We start from the raw sequence: 27,728 nt of genomic DNA, 5'->3' as shown, positions 1-27,728 counted from the left end.
ATGAGAACTAAATCTGTGATGGTTGACTCTTGACCGAAGAGGTTGATTTACTTTTGCCCCATTGTGGTCTGCTGCTCTGTATGTGTGGGGTGCAGATGTCCAGACCATCCTGTAACAACATGATCTTCAGGATGCTTTTTACAACACTCATCATTATTCACATCGCCTGTACAACAGGTAAATCTCTCTCTCTCTTTTTCTCTCTCTGATTTTCCTGAGTGGGAAATCTTTGAAACAGTTTTTATTTAAGACTGTCCTATGCCCACATCCTTGGGTATAAACTGCATCAGTGCAGTGTCTAGGGACTTCTGAACAGCAATGATTGGACTGCCTTTGTGCAAAATAAAGGCTTTAATAATTGCCATGCTTAGATACCATTAATACTTCAGCTTGCTGTAATCACCATTGCATATTTTTAGACTGTGGTCTTTTGTTTTTCCTTTAAAATGCTGTTAAAATAAATTAGGCCTTGGCCTACAAACTGCCCGGATAAAAAGGAGGAAAAATTAGCTGGAAACCAACATTAAGATGCCCTTAGTTTCTTGAAGACAGACCAGAATATTAATTTCAAAAATACAACTGATAATATCATAATGGGCTTATACAAATCTATGGTATGAACACACTTGAAATGCTGGTTTAGTTCCGGTCATCACATCTCAGAATTGCTGGAAAAGGTTTAGGGTGAAGCAATCAAAATTATGAAGGGACAGGAGTAATTCCTTTATGAGAAAAGGTTACATATTTGGAGCTATTTTGCACTGATATAAAAGCTGAGCAAGGGACACATGATTTATTGTTATATGCCTTCAGATTGACACTTACTTATGGTGACTCTATCATAGTGTTTCCTTGGCAAGATGTATTCAGAGGAGCTTTGCCATTGCCTGTTGTATAACTTACTAATAATGTGGGGAAAGGAGATGGACCTCTCCCTCTGTCATAATACTGGAAGCTAAGGTCATCCAATGATGCTAAAGAGTGGAAAATTCAGGGCAGAGAAACAGAAGAACTTCTTCACCCATCGTATTGATGTGGAATGTGTAACTTACAAAATGAGAGCCACTGTGGCATAGTGGTTTGAATGTTGGATTGTCACTTTGGAGACCAGGGTTCGATTCCCAGCCCAGCCATCAAATTCACTGGGTGATGTTGGGGAAGTCACATGCTCTCAGCCTCAGGTGAAAGTGATGACAAACTCGTCTGAACAAATCTTGCCAAGAAAACCCCATGATAGGGTTGCCATAAGTTGGGTTGCCATAAGTTGGAAACAACTTGAAGGCCCACAACAACAACAACTACAAAATGTAATGATGTCTACTTATTTGGACAGATTAAAAGGTAAATGGAGAAATTAATGGAGGGTAATACTATCAATAATCCCTAGTTATGATGGCTACATATGACCTTCAGTATCAAAGGAGGTGTGTCTCTCAGTACAGTTGCTGGGGTACATGAGGAGCAGGGCACGGGTGCCTTCTCTTCTCTTTTTGGGCTCCCAGAGGCATCAGGTGAACAAAATGCTCAACTAGACAACCCTTTGATGTGACCTGGTATGGCTGTTCTCAAGTGGAAAAAAGACATTCATAAATTAATAGCGCACAGATCTCAAGGTGGTTTTGCTTGAAGATTTTCTTAGAGCTGGACTATGCCATCCAAAAATGAGAATGTATTCCTTCGACATTGAAGGACTGCTACGCACTTAATTTTAGCTCTTCTATTTTGATTTTAGATGCTATGTAATGTAACCAATGTTGAGGTTACATAAACCTTTGCTAAACTGATGTCTCTTTCCACTGGAAGCTTACAGTTTGGCTAAACTGAGAATTAACACATGTTCATAGTCCTTTTGTGATATGATCACCAGTTTTCAGGGTGGTACTCATTTTTACTGCATGCAAACTATCTAAAAGAAATGTCATATTAATTCTAATTCAAAGCAAGAAAAATGTCCTGTGAATTTAAGACATCTTTCTGATTTTGAATGTTTAATTCTTAGCTAATTCTTTTTCTTGTTATCACCTCATGAATTTGCCTTTTGTTAAGGCTGTAATCTCCACATCATTTCTGAAGACACTTTAAAATACAAGGATATGACAAAAATGGCTATGACTACCTCAGTTTTTGTTTCTGAAATCTTGAGTGTGTGAATTTAACTTCCAAGTGTCATCTGAAATGGCAGCACAATGTAAATTGGTTGCTGTTGTGTGCCTTCAAGTCATTTCTGACTTATTATGACCCTCAAATAAAATCATGAAGGTTTCCTGACATGATTTGTTCAGAAGAGGTTTGCCTTTGCCTTCCTCTGTGGCTGATAGTGTGTGATGTGCCCCAGGTCAATCAGTGTGTTTCCATACCAAAGCAGAGATTTAAACTCTGGTCTCTACAGTTATAGTCTAACACCTAAACCATGACACCATGCTGGTTATCATAAATATTGTGAGGCAAAAACAAATGTCTGCCTATCTGTCCATCCATCCATCCATCCATCCATCCATCCATCCATCCATCCACCCATCCATCCATCCTCTGCATTGAAAGCTCTTTAAAAGTTATTATCCACTATACTGGCAACTTTTGGCACCTTTAATCCCCTTTCCATTCCTTGCCTGCTTGCTTTATGTTTTGGGTGTATAACATTTATGGTTGTTCATCCGTATTTTTTAAAGATATTATATCTTTGTACTTCTTACATCTGAGCCAGAACAATAATTCTCAGCTTCCTCTAACAAAGAGAGCAGGAGAGCTGAGATACTATAAAAAGATGGCAGTGCCTCAGAAAAGCAAAAGCAAACTTTAAATGGCTTCCTACAGTAAAAAATAATGGTGATAAATAATAATGAAAATATTGACTAACTACTGTAGGTCAAATCAGGCTCATTAAAATGCCAGTAAATTAAGTCTGTGAATCTTGAGTTTGAGCTCAAATCCTGTTCCAGTAATGCATTTGTTCCGTGATGTCCTTTGCAAACCTGGTCTCTGTGCTTCTTTTGCAGAACAACAGTTCTTGGGCAAAATCAATTGAAAACCCGATATCCCTGGGTTACTTTTAAAGGAAAATGTACCACCTCCAAATGTTATGTTATGGCAGTGGTGGGAATGAAGTGGCTCTCCAGATGTTGTTGGATGACAAGTCCCAGCACTGTAATTGCTAGTGGAAAGGAATTTTCCACTATGGCTTTTCCACAATTTCCCACTATGGCTCTGGGAGTTGCAGTCCAACTATGTCGAGAGGCTGCATGATTCCTGCCCATGGTCTCAAGCTGTCTATTGAAAATAAATATCTCTCAACTATTACAAATATGTTACGTTGAATGAATACTGGTGCTTTTTGCTGGCTTACTAATTTTGGAGAGTGAAGAGAACTATGTTTCTTAAAACTCCTCAAATCGCATAAATGTTAGAATTCAAAGATATAGCCGTGTTAGTCTGTAGAATCAGTATGTAGAGAGATCTTGTAGCACCTTTGAGACTAACTGAAAGTAAGACGTTGGTAGCATGAACATTCATAGATTTAGATCTACTTCCTCAGGTGTTGTTGTTGTTATTGTGTGCCTTCAAGTTATTTCTGACTTGTGGTGACCCTAAGGTGACCCTACCATGGGTTTTCTTAGCAAGATTTGTTCAGAGAAGGTTTGCTATTGCCTTTTCCTGAGACTAAGAGCATGTGACTTGCCCAAGGTCATCCAATGGGTTTCATGGCTGAGTGGGGATTGAACCTTGGTCTCCAAAGTCCTAGTCCAGTACTCGAACCACTATGCCATGCTGGCTCCCAACAGAGTAGCAGTTCCATGTGAATGATCTGGTGCAATTCACATCTTGTGCATGGTTTGGGGTGGCCATGTCTCATGCTCTATTGGAAGGGCTATCAGAAGTCACTCAGACTTTTAAAGACTTCCTTGGTTTTAAGAGTTGTTTGCTCAAACTCTTTGAAAATAAAGAAAGGAGAGCAGGGGACTTCAAACTGCCCTCCCGCAGCTGGCATCTGGGCAGCAGACTGAGCAGGCATGCAGATCACCTGGTCACAATATTCACCACTGTGGTGAAAGGTATTTCCATTTAAAATATAATAAATATGAATAGGTAAGCCACTCTGCTATATTGGTTTGAGTGTTGGATTAGGACTCTGGGAGACAAGGGTTCAAATCCTTGTCGAGCCATGGAAACCCTCCGGGTAACTTTGAGCAGATTTATAGAATGAACTGCCTCATTTTTTTTTAAAGGGTGAAAAAGCAGTTTCAAGCAAGACTGTTTTGCAATCTGAAAAGCAAAACAAAGCACAACAAAATTAACACATATGTGGATACCTACCCTATATACTGGACTATAAGTCAACCTCATGCATATGTTGAGGTCAGGTTTTGGGATCAAAATGATGGGTTTTGTTATGGCCCGTGGATAAGTCGAGGGTGAAACTTATAGGCATGTAGCAAAGGGTCTAAAAGGTGAAGCAAATGAAAACTATGCAAAAGAACTTACAAAATTCTAGTAGGCATAACTGTTTGTGCTTATATTAAAGGCCGGATGGATGAGATAATAGAGAGGGGTCAGTGCTCCCAGGACAGATTATGCTCTTGCCTTTCACCAGGGGATAGTTCCTTTTAAAATAAGAATTAAAGTGCACTACTTATATTGACCCATGGATAAGTCTACCCAGGTTTTTTGGAGTCAATTTTTGACTAAAATCTCTAGACTTATACATACAGTATATACAGTACACACACACACAAACACACACACACACACACACACACACTATAATGATAACCAGAGATATCAGCTGAAAAATGAATCTACATACAAGCAATGCACTGCTATGCTAATGTGGCTTCTTAGAATTTGGAAGTAACAAAATAATAATTTAAAAAACCCAGTATATAGTTTATCATTATTGTGCACAAAGTTGAGAAAAGGCTATAAGCCACATTTCTGAACAGTTTCATTTGCAAATAACTTAAATAAAAGAATGTAACTTTAAATGTTGAAAAAACAATTGGGAAGTCATGATGACTAGTTACACTCATAGCTATCTTGTCACTGATTTTCATACTGCTACTATTCTGGGACTATGGCTCAGGTCCAGGCTATTTGAAGTACCATACTGTATTCTCCCTTATGAACCAGTCTGTGCTCTGAGGAGGCCTTTCTCTCTTCCCCACCTTCCTTGCAGGTACAGTGGTCCCTTGATATCCACTGGGATATCACCTTTGATGAGTGATTATATAAGGCCCATCTTACACAATGCATTGGCCTTTGTGGTCTCTTCCAATCTATTATTCTGTGATTCCGTGATTCTATGAATATTGCTAATTGTTGTGCTGATGTGTGTGTGTGTGTGTTTAATTATATATTTTTAATCTGGTTTTAATTTTTTTCTAATTGTATAATTGTGAATTATTAACAATTTTTTAATCATTGAAAGATACTTTGAGTCCCAATCCAGGAAAAAGATGGACTAGAAATAAATAAATAAATATTATTATTAACAGCAGCAGCAACAACAACAACCACATATTATTGCCAGCAACATAATTTTTTTGTTGCCACTGACAAAAATTACAGTGCCAGATTTAATCACCTCATTTTGTAAAGATGAGTGAAAGCTATCATGAACTCAATAGCAATAGCAGGGCAGACTTCAGATTGTCTTACTGGTCTATAGCAAATCTTTCTTGTTCAAATGGTTTGTTTCCTGGCACTTTCAAGCAGATGATGAGCAACCAAGGATTCCAACCTGCTGACAATTGGATTTTCTGGATTTTAAAAACATTTCATGTGAAGGCCCACTAGATGTTCATTGACAAGGAACTGAGAAATAGTGGGCACATTTTTGTGTTAGTCAACTGATTGATGTAGTTCAAGACTGATACATCTTAAGCTATTTTATATGGGACCCCCCCCCCTCCACACACACACACCGTGTGCAAGGGACTGGTGCCATATTTGTGCCCATTGGCTACAATTCTTTCTTTCTTTCTTTCTTTCTTTCTTTCTTTCTTTCTTTCTTTCTTTCTTTCTTTCCTGGAAGCTCTCCAGAAGTTGGCAGCAGATAGCTCAGAGCATCTTTCTATGGCACTATTCTAGAGCAGGTTCTCATTTCTCAAGACAATGTCAAAGTCCAATAGTTTGGCCAGATATCGCCACACAGATCACAATGTACTGTATAAGATGTTCCAGAATCCTTTGCATTTTCTAGCACATTGTGGAGGAATTTTTAAGATGAATTGCAATGCACGCAGGGCATGGAGGCATGGCTTCTTGCATATCATTGTTGTTCTGTGTGCACAAAATGTGACAAAGTGACCCCAAGAGATCAATACCCCTATGCAATTTGCTGACACAACAAACTCCAGGTGCATCATGGCAGATGGAATTAACTGACACAATATGTAGTTCATGTCCTGTTTGTGAGTATCTTGCAAACTTTTCACTGGCCATTATTGGAAACAGAAAGCTGGTTGTTTTTGGTGTTATTCTTAATGGTAAGCAGTTTGAAAACCACAGTCGTAGCACCTTTTCTTCCTCTTAGCTTTGGGAAGCTAATGCAAACTGCTTATCATTCAGAATAACACCAAAACAACCAGCTTTTTGTTTCCAATTATGGCCATTTGCAAGATACTGAACTACAAACTTCAGAATGCAACAGGAGGCAGCCAGACCAGTTAGAGTGGGATAACAACACTTTAAGAGTGTAGTGTAGTGCCATAATCTTCTTCTTTAGACCAACTGCTAACTAACTTGGACAGGGTTGACTGTAGGATTAATGATGGGCCTCCTCACCCACTTTGCATGGCTACCCAGGTGGTTTATGAGGACTGGTGTGATGCTGGGAGCCATGCTGCGATCTGCTGCACAAACACGAGCATGTGTGCACAACACTGAGGGCTCTAAGTGAGAATTATTACATGTGTGGACTAATTCCCATGTTGCTCTAAGATCAAGGAGACTGATGTACGCAGTTCATCTTTTTCTTATATGTGAAACAGGGATTGGGGTGTGCTCCTCCACACTATAGATGTCATCACACGAGGCTAGCAAAGCAGAATTTCAATAAAATAAAAGTTGGCCAGTACTAATAAAATTATGTCATATCTGTCTTGCTGCTGCCTTACATTCTAACTTTTCCTGGAGCACTCCTTTTCATTGACAGATAAAACCTGTCAATGTCCCCCATTTGTGCAACTTTTCTATTATGGATTGCCATGCAATAAGTGCCTCCCACTGCAGTTCCACTTTTGAGGCAGTCATGTGGTGCGAATAGGTGTGATTCTCGCTCTCTCTCTCCCTCTCCCTTCCCCACATTATTCCCAAGGAGGCTGTTTTCCTTTCCTTTTCTGTTTCTTTTTAATTTTTAAAAAATTTCATCGCATTGCCATAATTGTGAAATTGTGGTAAAATCAAAAGGTATACTAGATAGGATAGGAAGGGGTGGGGTAATGGAGGTCATGCGGAAGAGAGAGCCTGGAACCATAGATTCCCAAAGCAGCACCTTAGTGCTATTGCAGAGAAGCATGATAATGAATGTTCCCAAACTGGAATGTTTCCATTTCCTTAAACTAATGGGATTGTGGCGAGACAGCAGACTAGTGGGATAAAGTGTTACAACCTTCAAATTCAAATCCTCTTCTAGAGGAGCCTTTTTCAGCTCCCTGGGTTCAGTCTTACAGGTTGTTTGGTTGTAGACTGGTGGTGGCCTTCTCCACTACTACACCAGAAGAATTCCTCCTTTAATGCTTGGTCTCAGACTCATTTTTACACAGCTGTAGAACATTATCCAGTAGGACCTTATCTAGATATCTTAGGTTGCACTCAGCCCTTCTTGAACTTTTTTGCTGGTGGGCCTGGGGTGAAAGGAATAGAGGGACAATCCCACCATAAAGCCTTCTCTGGCTCTCCTCTCCTCATAATAAACTCTAAATCTAAGGCTTCTTGGCCTGGACTATGTAAATCTGCCTGACCAATCTTATCTTGCCCAGATGGAAATTTAAAAATTGGTTTAATGTGATGGCTTTACACTTCCTTGCCATGGGGCTGCAGGCCTAGCTAATGAGCAGGTCCCACACAGTCTCTTAAAGCTACATTTTGTCTATTTTAGTTGGCCAAATAAAAATATCACTGTTTTGTGGATTTTGGATGTTATTATACTCTACTATATGGCCAACACGGCTGCCTCTGAATATATTTTACACCCAGCTTAAGTATGACCTGCTCTTTACCAGACTGATTTCACATTGGTGGTTTAAACAATCACTTTAAGGCTTGCATTACCTTCAATAAGCTTCTGTTATGTTTCAAACAGAAGTATGTAAAATATTGACTTCATCATGGCTGGGGAAGGGCTATGTGTTTGAGATTCAATGTCATCTTACATTCAGATATTCTGTTTCCTCATTTAGTGAAAACAAAATACTAAAAATTTTGGCGAGACAACTGGCAGGGTTAGGGTTGGGGCCAATGGTATAGGCTCAAACTGAGGCATAGGAATCCTTGCTTTATGGAGACCCAAAGTACACTCTTGCAGATTTACAAGGTTACCAAGCTTTCTGGCTTGCTTGGGACTGGGAGGGAAAAGCAGTTTCACTGGCCCCTTTCCTCCAGTTTTCCTCCACTACATTTATGAGAAAGGTCCAGAGTGAGCTCTTTTTTTATTTTTGCCTCTGCTTTCACTGCATTCCTGCTCTAGTTATACAAACCATGTGATGAAGGTAGCTTTCCAATAATGACTCTCATGGAATTATCATGCTGAACAGGCTCATACACAGAGATCCTGTTGCAAGCTCACCTCCTTGAGCTTCTTCCTTACCTACAAGTAGACCCTCTGTTGGACTGATGTAACTAGTTTAAGGACTCTTTTACATGGGAGGCTTACCTGCAAGTAAATCACCAAGAAATCATCATAAATTGTGAAAGAAGCATGATGGGGGTTCACACCCTCGTGTGCTTCTCTCATGAGTAAATTGTCAAGGAGGCATTGGGGCTTGCTTTGCAAAGAAGGCTGGATCGGGTATGCGATGCCTCTGAGCTGGGCATGGAAGTGTGCAATAGTATCTACTTTAATGCGTTTGTTGCCCATACCCAGCCTGTGTCCAGCTCGGGAGAAAAGTGAGTGCAATAATCTCCTAATTCTAATTTAAATAACCCCAGTGGATTCAGAGCCCACTGTACATTTAACTCCCACCCCAAACCTCAAAATCAATTTGGCTCTCTCTTCATTTCAGTGCCTTGGGTTACTATCCAGTTTCCTCTCACCCAAAGCTAGCCCAGAGTTTGGAGACTAAGGCTTTTTATAGACCGGCAATAAATGCTGGCCTGGGAGCAGAGTGGGGGTGTGGTGTCCACATGGTGCGTGCCCTGACACTGACCTGATGCTGCTGCCACCTGATGTACCCAATCACATGATGGGCAGTGTCATGGTGCTCCTTTGGTGCTGCGTCCAGGTGACGCCATGCCAAAGGAATGCAGAACAGCTGTGGTGCTGGTGTCTATGGCACACTTTCTGCGGTGCAAAAAGGAGCCACTTTTTGCAGCTCCTTTTTGTGCTGTGGAAAGGCCAGATCAGGACCGCGGCATGTAGTACTGCAGCTCCAATCCAGTGAAGAAAGAGGTGGCTGCAGGCCACCCCTTAGAGGAGGTCTATTCAGCCCCTAAGATTATCTTAGAACACTTTGAAGGAAGTGCCATGATTTTCATTTCACATGACCTTCAATATCCATTAAGGATATGCCTTAATGTTTGGAGGTCTTTTAGCTGCAATAGATATTTTACAGAACAGTTGTTCTAAAACTTTGGCCCTCCAGATGTTTTATACTCCAATTCCCAGAATCCTGAATCATTGGCCATGCTGACTGAGGCTCCTGGCAATTGCAGTTCAACAATTTCTAGCATGGTGCAGTGGTTTGAATGTTGGACCACAACAATAGCTAGTGTGGTGTAGTGGTTTGAATGTTGAGACCAAGGTTCAAATTCCCACTCAGCCAAGGAAACCTACAGAATGACCATGGGCAAGTCACACTCTCTCACCCCCAGAGAAAGGCAAAGGGTTGCCTCAGAGTCACCATAAATCAGAAATGACTAGGAGCCAGACAGCAAGTTTGAGAAGCATTGGAGAAATGGCACAATCAGAGAATTCAAGAGAATGAGAGGCAGCAGCCTATTCTTGCAAGCATAAATTGCAGAAATGACAATTTCCCACCTCTAATACTTTGTGCCAATGTGTCTAACTTGGAGATTTCAACATTTTGCTGCTCCACTAGCTTTTCCTCTAAAAATAACTGCAGACATATTATGCTGAGGGAAGGCAATTCACTGTGCCAGAATGATACTTATTGCTATGTTTAGACCACGGTGAATGAATTATTTTAAGATTTTTAAGAAAAGCTTAGTTGTGGAGTCTTGAGAGCAGTCAGAGACTTTTCAGGGCTTTTGTACATTTCATTAGTAGCTTCCCTCTTAGCAGCATTTGCAACTGTTATGATGTATAGTCCATTCACTGCTGCAGAAAAATTATGGATGTATGTTTTCTAGTTGCTCCTTTATTATTCAGTCTCTGTTCCCTGGAGGACAGTGGTTAGTTTCCATTAATCATTTTCTCTACATTTTTAAAACTGCAAAGTAACTATTTTGCCATAGATTCTGGGGAAAAAGACTGCACACAAATAGGTAATTAAAGCTCCTCCTGTCTCACAAGCAACAGCAACAGAGTAATTAAGGGAGATTCTTAATTAATCCTCCATCCACAATGAAGAGGAAGCAATGACAGAATAAGAAGTTGCAAAGAGCCAGCAATTAATTAACAAGACAGGAGAGTTTTCTGAATAAGGCTTATTACTGAGTAACGCTAGGTGGATCTTGGCCCAGAGGAAAGATGTTGCCAGATAATGTATCACTGTTTCACATTCCATGTAGAATTACAGTTTTAATTACATTTCTGTTGGAGTGCTGAAAAGTAATGCAGTATTGTACTCTGGAAAAGTAATGCCCTACTACTAAATGCCCTACAACTAAATTATTAAAGACCTCAGTGCAGAAGCCATCTGATTCATATTCCTGTTTAACAGTGGTAGTCTATTCGAGGAAGGATTCCTTTCTGCTTTGCAGTTGCAGGCCTTGGGCTGTGTTCACACATGGTGGGAAAACCTACAGCTACATGTTCTTCATTGTGTCTTAAAACATTACCAGTTCATGAATATAGTACAGGTTGAACCTCTCTTATCTTATTCCAAAATCCCAGATACTCCAAAATCCAATACTTTTTTCATGGGTGGTTAAGACAGTGACACCTTTGCTTTCTGATGGTTCAGCATACCTAAACTTTGTTTCATACACAAAATTATTAAAAATATTATGTATAAAATTACTTTAAGACTAATGTGTATGAATTTCTTGTTTAGACTTGGATCCCATTTCCAAGATATCTCATTAAGTATATGCAAATAATCCAAAATCTGAAAAAAAATTCCAAAATCCAAAACACTTCTGATCCCAAACATTTCAGATATGGGAGACTCAACCTGTATTTACCAGTCATGTTTTGGGCAACCACAACTGGCCTAGAAACGTAGGGCAGCTTAGATAGCTATATAGGCAGGATCTTTGGGGGAATATTTTTATCCCTAGCATGTTTTATACAGAAATGTACCACAGGGGCAAGATACACTCCCAGTCAAACAAGCATTTTTTGTGGCAGTTAAACTTAAATTCTGTGGAGAGAAAAGAAGAATTCTCAGACATGGGCAAATGATAGAGCTTTTATACAATGTTTTATTTTTGCTTAATTCCACAGTTTTAAAATTATTGCTCTATTAATTTTTAATTAATACTTCTGGTGCTTTCTGCTCACAAATTAAAGAAAGACATGCTGTGAGAAGTGCAGAAGGCCATGTTCTGATCCCTGGACTCTTATGCAGCTATGGCTTTGATTTTTCAGATTTTACTAACTGGACTTGTTGCCCACGTACTTTCAGAAATTCATTAAATACCATAAAAGAATTGCTTTTTAATAAAACAAGAAAGTTAAAATTCTCACGAGAGCTAAATCCTGATATTTCAGAGGTCTTTGGTAGAAGATTACACATTGTGTTACTCTCTTGCTTCCTACAGATCACAGATTTAAATCTCATTTTATGTAACAGTCTTATTTCCAATATTTACAAACCTTGTACCTAATATATGTGTGCAAACCATGCAATCCTCTAAATGTTGTTGGACTGCAATTCTCAGAAGCCCTAACCAGCATAGCTAATAGTGAGGAATACTAGAAGTTTCAGTCCTACAAAATCTGGGGAACTATATTATTCCTAGCTCTGGCCAAATATCTAACTGCTGACTAGGGAGGACATTTCCAGTACTGTATCTTAGGGTGGAATTCAGAAAACTCATCCAGTTGATGGAACAGTTTCTGTCAGCAGAGCAGTGAGGAGATCTGTCCTCTCCAAGTGCTTCCAGAATCTGGAGGGCTGGGGAACCTTCTGCAGATTTGAGAGGACATAGATGCTACCCTCGGAAGGAATGGAGGAGCATCCATAAGTGAAAATTTGCTGTCTGGACAGTAGGTTCCACTCCAAGAAAGGTACTGCCACTAAATATTGGTTAGTCATAAGAATACAACTATGTTCTTTGTTTTCGCTCAGATAGCTTGGAAATGTTACTGCTTTGGATTGCAGCTGCCAGAATTCCCCAACTGGCATAGCAGCTAACCATGCTACCTCAAGAGAACCTGGGAGCTGTAGTCAGAACAGTCACTTTTTAGTAAGAATGGTAAAAATGAAGGAGAAAAGGATGAAGAAAATGAGTATATGGTTCAAGTAGGAGAAAGAGTTATGTAAGTTATGTGGAGACAAGGAGATTTGGAGACTGCTTTGTATGTTGGTATTGGTATATACATGTGTATATATGTATGTCAGTGTATGTGTTTTGTATGTTAATAAAATGTTTTTGCTGCATATTAATGCAGAGTAATGGAATCTGTAACCTTCAAAGAGGCGCCTCTCTTTTCTTAGGACAAAAGTTTCAATTTAAGAGGCACTTATGTACAAAGCAGTCAAACCCACAGAGAAGGAAATGAAAAAATCAACCTCCCATCTGGAATCCACTTCCTTGCAAAGTAAAACCATGCGCCATCACTATGGTTAGCCCTCCTGTAGGGCTTCTTTTGATAGTTGCAGACAAAAGAGAAAGGTTTTTCAAAATTCTCAAATTTTCCCTTACATTGCTGCATTTATTTAATTGAGTGCAAAAATAAAGGAGTTTTATTTTGCTCTTTCCCAAGATCAGGGCCATGGCAATGTAGAGGCTTTTCCCCATCCTAGGGGGAGGGATACAGGGTAGGGCAGAATGCATTATAATAAAATAATAATAAAATATTTATTTATATCCTGCCTTTCCCTTTCGAAGATTATTCCCAGATGATGCTATGGAAGTGATATATATAACTTGCACCCAGTTGCTCCTCTTCCTTTGGCAGGCTCTACACTGCCCAGTTATTCTGTCAGTAATTGATGTAGTCTGCAACATCTTGCACCAATCTAGGGTTGATGGGAGTTGTGGTCTCAGAACATTTGAAGGACCACATGTCTGCTGTAGAGCAAGGATGGGCAAGAAGCCTATTAAACCAAGTTCAATTTCAGATTAATTGCACTCTGCACTGGACACATTCCACTTGTAGGTAGGGCCCAGTATATTTGGATCTTAAAGCTCTCACTGCCAGTTACTAAACGTCAGAAGAGGAATAAGAAAAATTACACAAAAGCGGGAGGTCTGCTAAACAATGCTGTCATTGGGAATGGAGGGTTGTTGAACTTAACACCCCTCTTAGGAGGTTATAACCCCCCCAACAGTATTGATTTGGCAGAGACAGTCCCAAGTAATCTTGTGTCATTCCAGTTTTTCCAACTGCTTTTAAAATATTTGAGTTTTTCTCTCTTCCTTCTGTTCCCCCATCTTCGTCCTCACTTTTCTTCCATTGCCACAAATATAGTACAGAGTGCTAAAATTATCTGTGTTCTTTTAAATGGGGGGGGGGGAGATGATGGGGCAGAATCTTGCCCTTCCCAGGAGGCTCAGGCCAAAGCAGCTTGCAGCAGTCTCTCCTAGTTTGGGTGTTCTTCCATAGCAATATATTTTGCCATCTTGAGCACATTCTGATGTTTCATTCTTGGCCACATGTATCCTGGGTTTCATCTGTGACATGTTGGAGGGTATGCTATCTTTAACTCCAGTGGCTGAGGTTTCCTAGCTCAGCTGTCAAGCATATTGCTAGTGTTCAATTTCTCCTTTACATTTAATTCTAGATGCTCACTCAAGGAATTTGATTTTTGTGAATCTTGATACAAATTGACTTGATCTACATTTGCCTGATAAATACATGGATCTGACCTATTTTATTTATCAGCTTTTGCACTTTCCAAATAGTTTTCTTTTGGGGATTACTACAAAAAACATTGTAGCCTCTGCACTGTAATATTTTTTCAAGGGCAGGATGTCTGGAACAATTCTCAGCTAAAAATAAAAATCCCAAAATCTGTTTAGGCATGTATCTGCCTAAATAAAATATGCCTAGAAATGTGTATTTTGAGAAAAGACATGTCTGAATCTGCAAATGATATTTAAACATGGATTTTCATGTAGACCTTTTTAAAAATGCAGACGAATGAGTGGTTTGTGTGTTGGACTATGACTTTGGAGATCAGGGTTCAATTCCCAAGGCCACTCATGAAACCCATTGGGTGACCATGGACAAGTCACTTGCTCTCAGTCTCATGGAAAGGCAATGGCAAACCTCTGAACGAATCATGCCAAGAAAACTCCATGATAAGTTCATCTGAGGGTTGGCATAAGTCAGAAATGACTTGAAGGCACACAGTAACAACAATGAGAAAACAGGATGGAACAAACTTCTGAGTGATCACATGTGAAGTTGGTAATCAAATATGAAACGGAGAGAATAAATAATGGCAGAAAAACATGCAGCTCCTACATGGTTGCATATTTTGGAAAAAAAATCTGAATTTTGCACAGAGGTTAATCAAATGGTCACATATCCTTAAAAAAAAAGAAATGCAAAAGATGGCCATGTGATCTACTTTACAGAGGAAATTCTTCTTTTTGGAAGATTTATTAGTGTTAAGCCTATATTAGGAAGGCCTTCTCTGCTTGAAGGCCTGTCTGATTTAATGGTAAAGAACCATCAAAAGAAGGGAGATCGGATAGGGCCTTGAAGTTGCTCATCAACATCTGGAGAACCAGATTGAGCAGGAAAATAGATCACTTGCTTACATTCTTTCCCCACACTGTGGTAAAATGTAGAGTACAACCCTTGTATCCACTGGAGTTACATTTTTTGACTTAGCATGGAATTGCAAAAATGCAGTTAGTAGCAAATCTTATTGAAATGAAAGACTTCTGGAGGAAGTTGGCCATAGAGCCATGCTGGAGGAGCTAATAAAAATACATCCCTAGACATTGCTAGTTCTTTCAGTGCAATTCTATGGTCACCGTCTGTGGGAAGCATACTGTAGAATCACAGTGGAGGACCTAGAAAATGCCTAAAGAGGACATCTTTTTTTGGACTTGGTAACTGTGGGTCCCGGTCCTGTGGATATGGAGGTCGTACTGTATTGGTTTTCTATTTAAATGACAATCATTGTTGCAAACATTCTCTATCAACTGCTTAGTGAAGTAAGCTTAGCATCATTCACCCATGTTCTGATTGCTGGCAGAATGGACCTTCTTCCCTGCAGCTGATGCCTGAAAAATAGGTTGAAGGGAGGAGTTATGATTGTGGCAATAGTGTCAAAAATGTGACTAAACAGTGATCGTGAGTACTAGTAGTATTACTACTAGTTACGTATTCATGGTTGCAACTCATTCATGATTTTGACACTGTTGTCATGATCGTAACTCCCATTCTCCCCACTTCCCTGGCTATCAGCTGCATGGGAGGAAGGAGATCCATTCTGCCAGCAGTTGGAGTGCAGGTGAATGATGATTTCTTTCAGATTTGAGGGTGGGAGAGAGCTGATAGAAAATACAAGCAGTTATTTCTAACTGTGTTCCTCCCATTTAAATTAACCTGTACACATTTGATACAAATCTGTTCCTTCTTTCATTCTCTGTTTTGGGATATGCATGTTTATATTTCCTCTTTTGTGGCAATGTGTAAGTGGTTACCTTCTTAACATGACACATATTTTTCAAGATTTTTGTCTCTCCCCTGCTTTTCCATCCCCTTCCTTTAAAATAAGTTAAAGTTGTTACTTGAAAAACCCAACTTTAAACAATTTTTTTTTTTTTGCAAAGTAGTATTACTAGTTAAGATTCTGGTAGGCTTTCCACATCAAAGTATAAATACCTCCATTAATCTTGGTTAAAGAATTGTTAAAACAAAACCCCATGCAAAACAGGATTTCACTAATCTCACTACTGGGTAAGTACAATACAACACAAACATTCAATAGCATTCACATTTTTCAAATGTATTTCTTTGTTCCCACGAAACACATTAAAAAGCCTTAAATTGGCAACAAGTTTTTGTGTTGTACATTGCTGTTGCCCTGGTGGTGCTAGAAACCGAAGAGAAAAAGCCTACAGCATTAAAACAAAATCCAAAAACCGGTTGATAAATTCACTGAATACATTTTACATGCTGGTCTTTTCACATTAACATTTTCACAGCGCTTTGATACCACTTAAATGCCATGGTTATAAAAAATAGCATGAACAACAAAACCAGAATGGGTGAGTGAGATTATTCTCATAGTTGTGCTTAAAAAAAAACCAGTCTGAATAACCCCTATGATTTATAGTTTGGCAGCAGTATTTAAATGTTTCTGCCAGAGATTTGTAATGATTCACCTAGTGGCATCACTTGGAGGTTTGGTGTGTGTGTGTGTGTAGACCACACCAGGTGACACCTTAAGGGGAGGTGACACCACTTCTCTTCAAACATCTGCCTTTGGGCAGAAATGGACTGTGGCATTTGCCTGCATCCCTTTAAAATGCTGAAGAGATAGTGTGAGTGGGGTGAGGCTTATTGGGAGGAGAAAGGAGAGGCCCCAGGTTTTTAATTTTTAATTTTAAAAAATGTAATTAAAAAGTTTTTAAATTAAAATAAAAAAGTATTTAAAAACATCACATTTTACCATTTTTTTTCTCCAGCCACATGAAACTATGCGTATGTAAATATATTTAGGCTATGTGTATGATTTTTGTAATTTAAAGGAAGAATTTTAATTTTGTTTGTTTGTTTATGCCACAGCTATTGCCATTGCATTCAGTAATATACAGGAATTATGATTACTGTGTAACATTAGGACATGATTAATGAGTAACATTAGTACAAAAAACCTTACAAAGGAGGAGGTCAATGGGGGTGTTTGTGACACTATGGGTTACTGCACCGGAAGATGCCGAAGCTAGAAACAGCAATGGCCTCATCAAATAAAAATCCCAGGATTCCATAGGATGCAGCCATGGAGATTAATGTTGTATAGAAGTGCAATAATAATGTAGCATGAAAGAGATGCCAGAGGATAGCTTTGGAAGGGAAAAAAGGACCTCATCAAGAAATCCTGGACCCCTAGTCACTGGAAGTTCCTCTCTGTAGTACTCTGGAGTGTATTTTGCTTTTCTGAGAGTGGGTGTACTTTTGGAGAAGTTGCCAACACTTTCAACATGTATCCGTGATGATAAGACATTAAAAAAACCCTATTTTTAAATATGGGTAGAGTGCGTGCAAACTGTATTTGCACTTTGAACTGAATTTGCAGCAACTGAAGTAAGCTGAGGACAAAAGGCGATAGTGGGAGGAGGAGAAATTAACTGGGACATTTTTAAACAGTGGTCCCCAAACTGTGCTCTTTAAGAGATTTTGGACTTCAGCTCCCAGAAGCCTGAGCCATGTTGGCCCAGTAGTCTGGGATTCTGGGAGCTGAAGTCCAAAATCTCTTAAAGAGCACAGTTTGGGGGCCACTCTTTTAAAAGCACATGGAAAAGTGGGACAGCAGTAGAAGAGTTGGAACAGCCCTTGCCAGATTGGAACAGCTGGAAAAGTATGCCAGCCCTGCACAACAGAAGCAGGCATAGCACAACCCTGGGAAGACATATTGCAGCCTCTTCCAGTTTGTGTGTTCTTTTTCATTAATAGCTTTTGCCATTTTGATCACACTTTGATGTTGCTTGGCCACATATGCTCTATTTTTCATTTGTGAAATGTTGGAGGTTGTGCTAGCATATTAGGTATGTAAGGATAAAGCATACATGCTTTTGTCCCCCTCCACATGAATAGGTTAACAAATACCAGGTGTCATAGGCTATATTTCAGAGGAAGGAGCTAGCAAAACCACCTCTGAATATTTGTTGCCCAAGAAAACTCAATAAATTCTTGGGGTTGTCATAAGTTGATAGGTGACTTGAAAGCCTCCCCCCCAAAAAACAGATATGGGTTAGACAAGGGAGATATAACATCTGTTCCAGCTTTATCACTCAGACTGGAATGTCTTGCAAAATAGCCGTCTTAGGGCTGCAATGTGTTGGCTTGCTTGCTTACTTACTCACATGACTTTAGTGGTTTTACTGAACTATTTTTCAAAGCACACAGATATGATCCTTGGTTATCTATGGTTTCTATCATTTGTTGTTTTTTTCAGTTAGAGGCACAAATAGTACCTTAATTATATCCTCTGTTAGCTGTGTGGGATCTGGAGGATAAAAATTGACATTAAAGGTGAAATTCCATAGGCCTCCATGAACCTGGTTTTTAATCTCTTTGGCAGCATCCTGCCATGTCTTGGAGGTTGGAGTATCCCATATGGCCAGCCCAAAATAGTCTTCTTCCAAAAGACTGAGGTGAACACATACTCTCTCACTTTGACGTGTTTATGACTCAAAAGGTGTGTCATCCAACACAGTAATCTTGCAGTGCCTGCTGTGTCTGAGTCTTGTTCTTTTTTGAGCACTTTTTACTTCTTTGTCTGCTTTCACCTTAGTGTTGCCTTTCTTCTTCTATAATAGATCACTCCACCTGTTCAGCTTCTTCCTTAGTTCCACAATCTCTGTTTTCTGAATCTTAATCTTCTCTCCTGTCTTCCTGAGCAGGCTATGTTTCAACACTGCTAAGTTAGTGAAGATCTAAAGAGGGTTCAGTTCTGAGCTCTGGTTCAGGAGCAGCAATTGGTGCTTTCTTCATTGAGATCATCACTGAATTCTGTTTCTTTCTGGTCTCCTTCACCATGTTTCTTTGCTTCTGCTTCATTTCCTTCTTCTCCAGAGACCTGCTATTATTTGTTTGCCAGGAACTATGCATTTTTAATAATAGTTTCCAAGCCATCACAAAATGAAACAAAGCTGATTTTCTGTCATACAGATGTTCAATCACACATTTTTATACAGACTCCAAAGGAGTAGCTATGTTAACCTGTTGTAGCAAAAATTACAAAGACTAACACATTTATTATAACAAGTTATTATTGCTGGTACTCATATTGGTAGTAATAATGGATTACAATAGATTACAACAGAATTTGGAGAAACCGATTAGTTTCCAACTGCCAAGTCAGGCAAGACTCCATGCTGTCATCCTATTTGTTCAACATGTATGCAGAAAACATCATAAGAGAATCAAGGTTAGACTTAGAAGAAGGGCAAGTGAAGATTGGAGGAAGGAACATCAGCTATTTAAGGAGATTATCACACCCAGAAATCCCGCTGGGATAGATGTGGGATTGAAACATCAAACACAGGTGTTATTGTACACATCTGCAGCTGGGCAAGTGCAACCCATATGCCTCCCAGTCGCCAGCCATGCTTATTGAATGGCTTTTCAAAAACAGCAGCTTGCCATTTTTGAAAAGCCACTGGATAAGTGCAGCTGGGGTCTGGGCTGCATATGGGTTGTTCTTGCCTGGGTGTGCAATAACACCCATTCTTGCCTTTTCAATCCCACACTACCCTTGTGGGATTTCTGGCTGCAATAATCTCCTACGATACCTGGATGACACTATAATACTAATGGAAAACATCACAGATTTGGAACAATTACAAGGAAGGTCAAAGATGAAATGCAAAGTCAGGTTTAATGCTGAGCATAGAGAAAACAAAAATAATGACCACAGAAGGAATATGTAAATTCAACCTAGACAATGAAGAAATTGAAATAGTTAAAGAGTTATGGTACCTAGGCTCAAACACTGATCAGAATGGTGACTGCAGGCAAGAAATAAGAAGAAAACTAGGAATGGAAAGGGCAGCTATGAAAGAACTGGAAAAAATCCTGAAGAGTAAAGATATACATTTAAGCACTAAAATCAGAATCGTCCAAGTCACTGGATTTCCCATTACCATGTACAGATGTGAAAGCTGGAAAGTAAAGAAAGCAGACAGAAAGAAAATCAACTCATCTGAAGTGTGTTCAAATTATCAAATTGAGTCTGTTGTACTTTGTCATACATAATGAGAAGGCATGGATGAGGAGAAAAGACAATAATGCTAGGAAAGGTAGAGGATAGTAGGAAGAGAGGAAGGCCACATATCGGATAGCTAGACTCCATGAAGGGGGTCATGGGCATGAATTTGCAGGACCTATGCAGAGGATAAGGAATTGTGGAGATGTCTTATCCACAGGGCTTCCATGAGTCAGGGTCGAATCACAGGAAGTTAACAACAACAACAACAACAAAAACTACAACAAGAAAGTTGGATTTACAACTCTGCACTCATTCTTTTGGTAGTTGTAGAAGTCAGAATGGGAGCCAGTGTGATGTAGTGGCTTGAGTATTGGACTACAACTCTGGAGACCAGGATTCAATTCCCATGCGGCTGTAAAACCCACTGGATGAACTTGGGCAATGACCTCAGGTGAAGGCAATGATAAACTTCCTCCGAACAAATCTTGACAAGAAAATTCTATCATAGGGTTGCCACAAGGCACACAACAACAACAACCACAATAACCTATAAAGTGGCATAATTCTGTGCTCCTGCAATTACTTGTAGAAAAAACAAAATTAATTCTAAGTTAGCAGAGCACATTGAGTCCGAGTTACTTCAGTCCAACTGACAGTAATTGTTCCTTATGTTTAGATAAATTCATTTTATTTGCTGTGGTACTGTACTATTTTATCTTTTCAGTGGGCAGATTTTATCCTCCTGCTATTTAAAAGCAAAACAATTAGTTATGCATACTACTCCACTTATGCATTATTATATTGCATTCTTTTAATGTGACATGAATGCATTATTATTAATGCATCATTTTTACTCAACTGTTCTTTAATATATTGTTTGTATGCTGGTCTTTGACCGTAATTCATTCAACAACAACAACACAACAACAACAAGCAGTCATAAGACTGTTACAGCCATACCAAAATCTTCCTTCAAACTCACCTTCTTAGCAGTACAGCCATTTTCATGTTGTTGGAGGTAAGGGATGCATGCACCTATTTTCCTGTAGCTGGACATGCTGCAAGAACAACATTTGAAGAGACTCTGCAAGAGTTCCCAGAGGTCCCTGAAGATGCTTGATGCAACATATTCAGTTAAAGGAAAATACCTGGATGGAAGTCGAACCTCACTCACCCCCCTGTGCTCTGACTGTATGGAACTGGTCATATTAGGAAGACTGTGCTGCTTTTAAGTTGGGTTTGGAGGGTTAGTATTGGGAAGTATACCTATGGAGACATAGACCCGATAGAAACTGGTGCAAAGTGCCAGCCTGGGGCTGATTTTAGGACTTGGGAAAGTGGAGCGTCCACACGCTCCTGAGCCCTACAGTGCCAAAATCGCTCGCCGCCATCTACATGGGGACTGCCATGATGACGTATGCGTGGTGCCATGCGGATGTCATCATTGTGCGCAAGGGTGTCAATGGTGCTGTGCGTGCTCCCTAAGAAGAACCCGCCAAGAGCGAGTTCTTTTTAGGGATCCCAGAGGCTGCGCCGTTTGGTTGCTGTGGCCTCCATGTTGGGCAGAAAGGGGTGGTGCTCCTTTCTCCATGTCTGTATCCCCACCTAGTCTGTATGACCACTGCAGAACTAGTGAGTTTCACACTGTTTTTAACTGCCATGGCTCAATGCTATGGAATTCATTGATTTGTAGTTTTGAAAGATATTTACCTTTCTCTGTCAGAGAGCTCTGGTGCCACAACAAACTACAAATCCCAGAATTCCATAGGATGGTGCCATGACAGTCAAAGCGGTGTTAAATGGGATTAATTCTGCAGGGTGTCAGCAACCATAGCTCCTGATCCTGGACATTGTTTATTATGCTGTAATTAATTTCACAGCACTTTATTGTTCTTACGTGAAATAAAACAGTGTTTGTCTTTAGAAAGCATTCATACGTAAAACTCAATTTGCGCCATCAAAACTACTTTGGTCCTTCATTTCACACACACGTGTGTGTGTGTGTGTGTATCCTATTGCCATTTCCTGGTGCTTATTAAAAATGTATCTCTCTCTTTTCAAGTCTCTCCAGCAAAAACAATTTCATTGCAACAAACTCCCTTGCTTGTAGCAGTGAGCGAAAGCGCAGAGATATTCTGCAACTACACAGCCAAGAAAGAGTTAAAGGCATTCAACATCCAGCTGCTGAAAGGAGTGGAGGAGAGACACAGTGTCTGCTCATCTTTCTGGAATGGGACCTGGCATCCTGCAGAAAACAAAGTGGGATTTAACTGCCATGTGAACTTCACCAAAAATGAAAATAGAATAAGATTCTACCTCCAGAACCTACACGTCAACCAGACGGACATTTATGTCTGCCAGATTGAGACTGTACGCCCACCACCACATGAAGCTAGTGAAAGCTTTAATGGGACTTTAATTCATGTGAAAGGTAAAAACATAGACATAGTTTCTGATTTGTTCTATTTAAAGTGGCGGCTTAGTGGTTAAGACGCTGACTATGATGATCGCAAGATTGGCAGATCAGCAGTTTGAGACCCAAGTTCCACATGATGGGGTGAGCTCTCATCACTAGTCCTAGCTTCTAGTAATAGCAGCTTCATTTATATACTGCCTTTGCCAACCTAGCAGTTCGAAAACATGCAAATGCACATAGATAAATACTGTATGCACCACTTGGGTAGGAAGGTAACAGCATTCTGTGCAGTCATGCTGGCCACATGACCACAGAGTGCTGTTGCATTTCCTGTTTATTCCTGTTGTTATTTCCTGTTTGACGGCATTTGGTTGACTGCTGAAGGAAACTGGATGGTAGACTAGATCAGGGGTGTGCAAAATGCTATTTCTGTGACCCCCAGGAACCCTCAGGGTAGATTTTTGCCTCCAAGTGCCTCCAAATTCCCTGTAGGGAGGCAAACACATTTCTCTGTGTGTTTCCCTCCCCAGCCATTTTTTGGTCCAGGAGAGGCTTTTAAAAAACAACAACAAAGGAAATAGAAATTGACTTCAACTTCCTGTTGTTTAAAAAAAAAATTTCCAAAGATGTCCAAAGAAACAAATTTTTCAGGAAGAGTCCCCAACTTGAATAAGTTATATATTAAGGGAAAGGGTCTTCAGTCAGACCTCTGTATGTACGGATTCTTTATCCACGGATTCAACCATCCATTACTTGAAAATATTAAAATACATACATAAATTCTAAAATTCAATTTTATTTGATTTTGCCATTTTATATAAGGGACACCATTTTATACTACACCATTGTATTATATGGGACTTGAACATCCATGGATTTTGGTATCTGCAGTGGGGCCTGGAACCAAACCCCAGGAGATACTAAGGTTCCTGCTATACTTTAGAGGGGCATTACTTTTCATTTGTTTATTCAAAAATGAAAATGAGAATTTACCAAATAAAGACCTTACATTATTTTTGGTCTGTGCTGCACGTATGGAAAAAACTGCAGAATCTTTCGATACAGAATTGGTTACACAGAATATGGGTCATAGTTTTATCTAAAAAAATAACATATAGAGTAAGAGTAGAGAGAGGAGAAATAAAAGAAAATTTATTCAAGGTCATATGGAAACCATTTATCAGTTATATGTGTCACAGTAATGGTCGATTCAAACCACAGTTGGATCAGGTGAAATTTTGGATAAATGACTAGTATAAGATAAAATTAACATCAATGAAAATAGATAATGTAATAGAGGGTTGTTTAAGTAAGAGGATTGACAGTGAAGTGTATTGTACACTTTCTAAAGAAAGAAATAGTTTTTTTAAAAAAAGCCTTTCCTGGGTTTAAAACGGCCCAGATCTATGTGTTAAAAAATGAGGAAAACGCCTGTACGCCCGAGAGGGCATTTGAGAGCAAAATAAACTTTTTGATTACTGTATATACTCGACTATAAGTTGACCTCATGTATAGGTCAAGGGCAGGTTTGGGTGCCAAAATGATGGATTTTGATACGACCTGTGGATAAGTCAAGGCTAAAATGTAGGGGCATGTAACATAAGGTCTAAAGGATGAAGAAAAGGAAAACAATGCCAGAAAGCTTACAAAATTCCAGCAGACACTAATGGTTTGAGCAAACTCTAAAGGCTGGATGAATGAGAGTAGAGGAGTTTCAGTGCTTCCAGAACAGATGACACTCTTGTCAGGATGGGTTCCTTTTTAAAATAAGAGTTAAAGTACAGTACTTATATTGACCTATGACACAGGTTTTTGGGGTCAATTTTTTGATTAAAACTTCTAGACTTATACAACAGAATATACAGTATTATTATTTTTTGTAGGCAAGTGTATTGGAAGGGTGTGGCCTTCCAGGCTCCCTTGGAGAGCTAACGTACCCCTAGCCTTTCACATTTGCCCACTCTCAACTAGATCATCTGATTCATCCAGGGCCCTTCTTAATACACCTTGGCTGGTACAAACTTAAAACTTCTCTCAGAAAAGCAAGATCCCTGATGTAGTGAGGGGTGAAATATGCATTTTTAAAAATGTGCTTAAGCTGGAACCTTTTATTTTGAAGAAAAAGTAGCTTAAAGCCTCAATCCAGAACATTCTCGCAAGGACCTCATCAGAGCTTGGAAAATGTATTGTTTGATGACTTCCAGAATCCACTTGTCATGTTGTCCTATTGTGGCAGTTGCAAGGCAGAAATCTATTATATCTAAGCTCTGCTCCGGATTCCGATTGGATCCTACTGCCAGTTCCAAAATGAAAAGTGTGCTTCACCACTGTTCTGTGGCACAGTCTTCACTTAGGGCTCTGCACCTCCTTTTCCTTCAAAGGAAAAATGGGTGATTTAAGGATGCTCTGTACAAAGTGTGAGCGATATCACTTATAATTTGGTTCTCAGACAGTATGCAATTTACTTTGTTGTGATTATGGTTTGTGCAGGTGTGCCTGAAGCCCCCAAATGTCAGTGCCACCAACATAGACTGGAATACATGCTGATGATAACAGTGATTGGAATCTTCATTTTCTATGGTGTAGTAGTGACAGCAGCTTGTTACTATTGCTGGGTAAGGAACCACTTTTTCTCACTACTCTCTACATGTTAGCAACATTTACATGCTGTGGGGCATTCAAAATTTAATCAGAGGGAAGGCCAAATCCTTTCTCTCTCACCCCCCCCCCCCCCCAACCTCCCGAGAGACTTGTCATGTTATGTCCTCTTCTGCCTCATGAAGATCCGGCCATCTTCCTATGTGCATGGCGGGTGTGTGTGTGTGTGACTTTTCACATCTTGCTGGATTGTAATGCCCATCAATGTTAACCAGAGTTGCACTCTTCAGGAGTGTGGGATTTATGGTCAAAAATTTCTGGAGAATTACAGGTTCCTCTCTCCTGTTCATGGTCAAACTTTTAAAAGTAATTTCCCACCAGATATGTTGGATTCTGGGAGTTGGAGTCCAACAATCTGAATGGTATCAGGTTGGCAAAGGCTGCTCTTGTCAAGGCCATCTTTTGACATTATGCCATTTTTGTGTGGTTTGATAACATGAAGTTCTGTTGTTGTCTACTGATGGCAGCTGCTGCTGCTCGTTCCTGATGTGGTATGGCTGCTGGGTGAGCTAGGAAGGGAGCTATAAATCCCACATGTCTGATCAGTACAATGATGTTCCTTTTTTGCTCACCTGGCAGCTGCATCAGGCCCAGAAGGCACCGCACCTCACACCTGTGGCTGATGCTGGGGCAGTGTGTGTGTGTGTGTGTGTTGCTGTCTTCCAGCAGCACATCCTGGATCTAATATAGCTGCTGGATGAGCAAGAAGTGAGGCAATCCACGTTCCCCCTTGCCCAGCAGCCACACTAGTCCTGGAAGGGGCTGTTTGGTGGCAGCAGCACCCATCCCAACCACTGACTATAGCTAGTGGGTGGCAGAGACATCCTGCCTGGCATAGAGGGTAGCTGGGTGTGTGTGTCTTTGGGTGGACAGAAATGGCTACCCTTTGGGTGTTCAGCCTCCTCTGAGGTGTCATCTGGTGCAGTCTGCATACCCCTACTGATGCCCCTGCTTTCTGGTATCCAGTAATATGGAAAGAGAATGCAAGGGTCCTTGTTTGGCTACTTCCAGTAATATGCTAAATGGATCTTACTCATCTTATAGAGTATTCCTTCCCATCTTTTCCCCTGTTATAGCGGAAAGCGAAGAAGAATAAGGTTGTTCGGAATGATTATTTCAACATGACACCTTGGCAGTCTAATGGTGCAAAGAAGAGGCAACCTCAGCTGAGTGTCCCAGTAAGGAACTACACCGCATATCGATCATGGGAGCCATGATGCATGATGCACATGACCTTTCCCTGCAGTTGAGATTCTACCGTTTGCTGTATGGGGCTGTTGGACCATATCGGGTGACAGATATCAACAAAAGAAAAAGGATACACAAAGAATAAGTTTCATATTGATGATAGGAAAGAAGAAAATCTGAAAACAGATTGTAAATAATCATGTAAGCCTGTCATTTGTTTGATGCAATGATTCCATCTGCATTTTAGATCTCTCATGACTTCTTTTGTCTCAACAGCAGATGTTTAAATTGTACCCAGACTCTGGTAAATCTACCACCCAAAGTTCAGAGGTAAAAATCTGTATTTTTAAATGCCGATGGGGAAATGTGGAATTTAGAGTTCAACACATGTGTGGAACAGATCACAAACATCCTGCTTAGCTGGCCCTATGACGAACCCCTTGTATTGTAAATAAAATGTGTGATTAGCATGATATAGCTTTGCCATGTAATTCTGTAGAAAGTACAATTTTCTCTATCTTGGTGAATGAATTCCACACTGGTAAGACAATCAATCTGTAAGTCTTTCTGGAAGAGCCTTAAAGTAAGGGTGGAATGTACATCCATATGCAAACACTCTTGAGATTTACATACTTTCATCAAAGTTTGGATAAAAGTTATAGACGAAGAGGCAGACAAGAAGTCGCTGGCAAGGAGAGCGATTAACTCCCTGACAATCAAAGTGACTCCCAATAAAATGCATAAGATAAGAGCAGGATGTACTTTCGTTTCTTGGCATTAGGTACAGTCTTGACACTGACATGATGGCAGACACATGGCTGGAGCAAAGAAAAATTTAGGCTTAACAAGCAACATTTATATTTCTGTGCCAGACCAGTTACATCTAACCTAGCACTGTTTTGCTCTGTTGCATCCATATTGTCATAAAGATATTTTTAAAAATTCAAGCTTCAAATTATTATTATTATTAATTTTTGTGATTGTTATTATGCATTAGTTAGATGGAACAATTTTTTTGAAAGAATAGCATGTATTTGGACAACTTTATCAAGCTGGAACCAACTCAG

General features: G+C 39.9%; 1 protein-coding gene across 1 annotated transcript; it reads left to right on the top strand.

Moving 5' to 3' along the window:
- CD28 (CD28 molecule) lies at positions 1–27,323 on the top strand. The gene is given in 5 exon segments (XM_042446248.1): positions 1–22; positions 25–177; positions 22,462–22,830; positions 25,306–25,430; positions 26,550–27,323. Coding segments are annotated over 5 exon segments (810 nt in total). The 3' UTR covers positions 26,691–27,323.
- The last annotated feature ends 405 nt before the right edge of the window (positions 27,324–27,728 follow it).

The sequence above is a fragment of the Sceloporus undulatus genome, chromosome 1 (assembly GCF_019175285.1).
Source record: "Sceloporus undulatus isolate JIND9_A2432 ecotype Alabama chromosome 1, SceUnd_v1.1, whole genome shotgun sequence".
NCBI lineage: Eukaryota > Metazoa > Chordata > Lepidosauria > Squamata > Phrynosomatidae > Sceloporus > Sceloporus undulatus.
This window is presented reverse-complemented; position numbering and strand designations above follow the sequence as displayed.